At 38.8% G+C, this 2,246-nt stretch overlaps 1 protein-coding gene across 1 annotated transcript in view; it reads right to left on the reverse strand.

Annotated features, from left to right (window-relative positions):
• Positions 1-1,748: 1,748 nt before the first annotated feature.
• The window catches only part of LOC116092228 (olfactory receptor 4X1-like), a 1,008-nt gene continuing 510 nt past the window's right edge, over positions 1,749-2,246 (reverse strand). The window contains exon 1 of the mRNA XM_031373571.1: positions 1,749-2,246. This exon is cut by the window's right edge and continues 510 nt beyond it. Within this exon, the coding sequence (XP_031229431.1) occupies positions 1,749-2,246 (498 nt within the window).

Here is a 2,246-nt window from a genome sequence, read left to right on the forward strand (position 1 = left end):
ATTATTGTTTGGTTACACATTAGCATAAATGGAATATCCACATTGTAAAATGGCCAGAAAGGAGTGTCCTCATTGTGAAAAGTCCAGAGAGGAATGCCCTCATTATAAGGTGTCCAGAAAGCCCCCATCATAAAATGTCCCAAGTCAATTGCAGGGATGGAAGCAAAATAGTGGAAGAGACAAAAGAGTGTTAGTTAATAGATGATGGCCCAGGGACAAGATGGAGACTAAGATGGCAGGGGTTTTTGGACCCCAACACCACCCCAAACACTACAAATCATTATCATGTATCAAATACATTATCATTGCATTAGTTATCTTCCAGACTAGATGGTAAAACTCTACTGCTGAAGATACCAAATGCTTGTGTCGTGGAATGTGGAGAATTTGTCCTGACATGGAAGCTTTATCCCTGCAAGCTAGCTTTTACAGTGCTGTAAGACACTATGCACTCTTACTGGGGTGGCAGGGATAGAGGGAAGAGTAACAGCCTTACTCAGCTGTGACCCCTGAAAGCTCAATAACAACTAGCCTTCCAGGATTTGCTCGTTGGTACAATAGTGGCATAAATGTAAACAACTATCTTAAACTAAATGGTCAGTCTGAAAACATATAAAAACAAGTAACATTATACAGACTGAGCAGACTGTATTTATGCATTTTAGAATAAGTGTGTATGTGTGTGTGTTTGTGTGTGTATGTAACAACAAGAAAATGAGGCCATACATTTAAAAATAGAGTGGGGTATGTCACTACATGGGTAAATTTGAAAGGGAGAAATTATTTTTAAAAATAAGACAATATTAAGTAAGAGTTCACTTGTTTTTACCAACTTTGACAGTGGACCCAGAAATACTCTTTCAGGTACTGATGTACTCTGAAAAAGAACTCTTTTCATTTTTCAGAATTACTTATTTATATACCCAGAAAAAACTCTGCCTGTGGAATCAAAGATTCATATTAACTCTCTATCTATCTCTATCTCTATATCTCTATATCTCTCTATATATCTCTCAATTTACCACAACAATAGCCAAGGGAATGAAATCATTTGACATAGCTCTGGTCCTAGGCACATTTGTGCCACTGACTAGTCTTTGTTGAATTTAATACAATTTACTTATAGTCAATTATTCACAGATACTTAGAACCTAAGGTATTTGTTTATTCTTTCATATATTCATTCATTTAACACAGTTTTGTTATTTTTCTTAAGGATTTGAATTCTGTTTATTTTATATTACTACAGAACTTCCAGGGTAAGCACTCGAATGGAAACTCTCAGTTCCAAGATAAGAAAATGCTTTCGAGATAATATTTCTGTAACATATGTAACATCTATTAATTGCTATCATTGTTTCATCTTCCATAACAGGCATTTATTCATTCATTTAATCAATAAGTATTAATGAAATACCAACAAAGTGCCAAGCAATGAACACTGCCACCCCCTTCTTTATCTTCCTCCTCAACCTTCCCAGACTGACTTGGGATTCTGAAGAATTTCACTTTCTCCAGACTTGCTAATCTACTGGGAGGCCACTGTGACACTAGACCATCTCTCTCTAGATATCTTCACACTAGATATCTAGATAACTCGTTATAGATAACTTTACTCTATTTCTATTGTCATAAAGATGGGGAAATGTAAATTTCAATAAGGCCACTGTCAAACAAGGTAGAGACTGAGTGGGATCTGAGGTACCCCCAACCTCCCATCTCTATTGTCTGCCTTTTGCCAAAATTTTCTACTTCTCTTCCCAAGTCACCTTTCTCCCCACGAGTCTCTTCATGGCATTTTTCACCTCAGTGTTTCTGAAAGAGTAAATAATGGGGTTCAAGAGAGGTGTGACAACTGTATAAAACACAGCCACAACCTTGTCCACAGGGAGGGTAATGCAGGGTCTCATGTAGACAAAAGAGCAGGGTATGAAAAATAGACCCACCACAGCCAGGTGAGAGGCACAAGTAGAGAGTGCCCTATGTCGTCCTTCTGCTGTGTGGCTCCTCAGAGAATGCAGAATGACCACATAAGAAGCCAACAGCACTGCAAAGCTGATCACTGAGATGGAGCCACCATTGATGATGACTAGCAGGCTAATGAAGAAGGTGTCTGAGCAAGCCAGCTTCAACACTGGGTGGACGTCACAGAAGTAGTGGTTAATGATGTTGGGACCACAAAATGGCAGCTGGAAAATGAGGAAGGTTTGTCCAGCAGAATGCAACAAACCCCCACTCCATGCTGC

The sequence above is a fragment of the Mastomys coucha genome, unplaced genomic scaffold (genome assembly GCF_008632895.1).
Source record: "Mastomys coucha isolate ucsf_1 unplaced genomic scaffold, UCSF_Mcou_1 pScaffold15, whole genome shotgun sequence".
NCBI classification, from domain to species: Eukaryota; Metazoa; Chordata; class Mammalia; order Rodentia; family Muridae; genus Mastomys; species Mastomys coucha.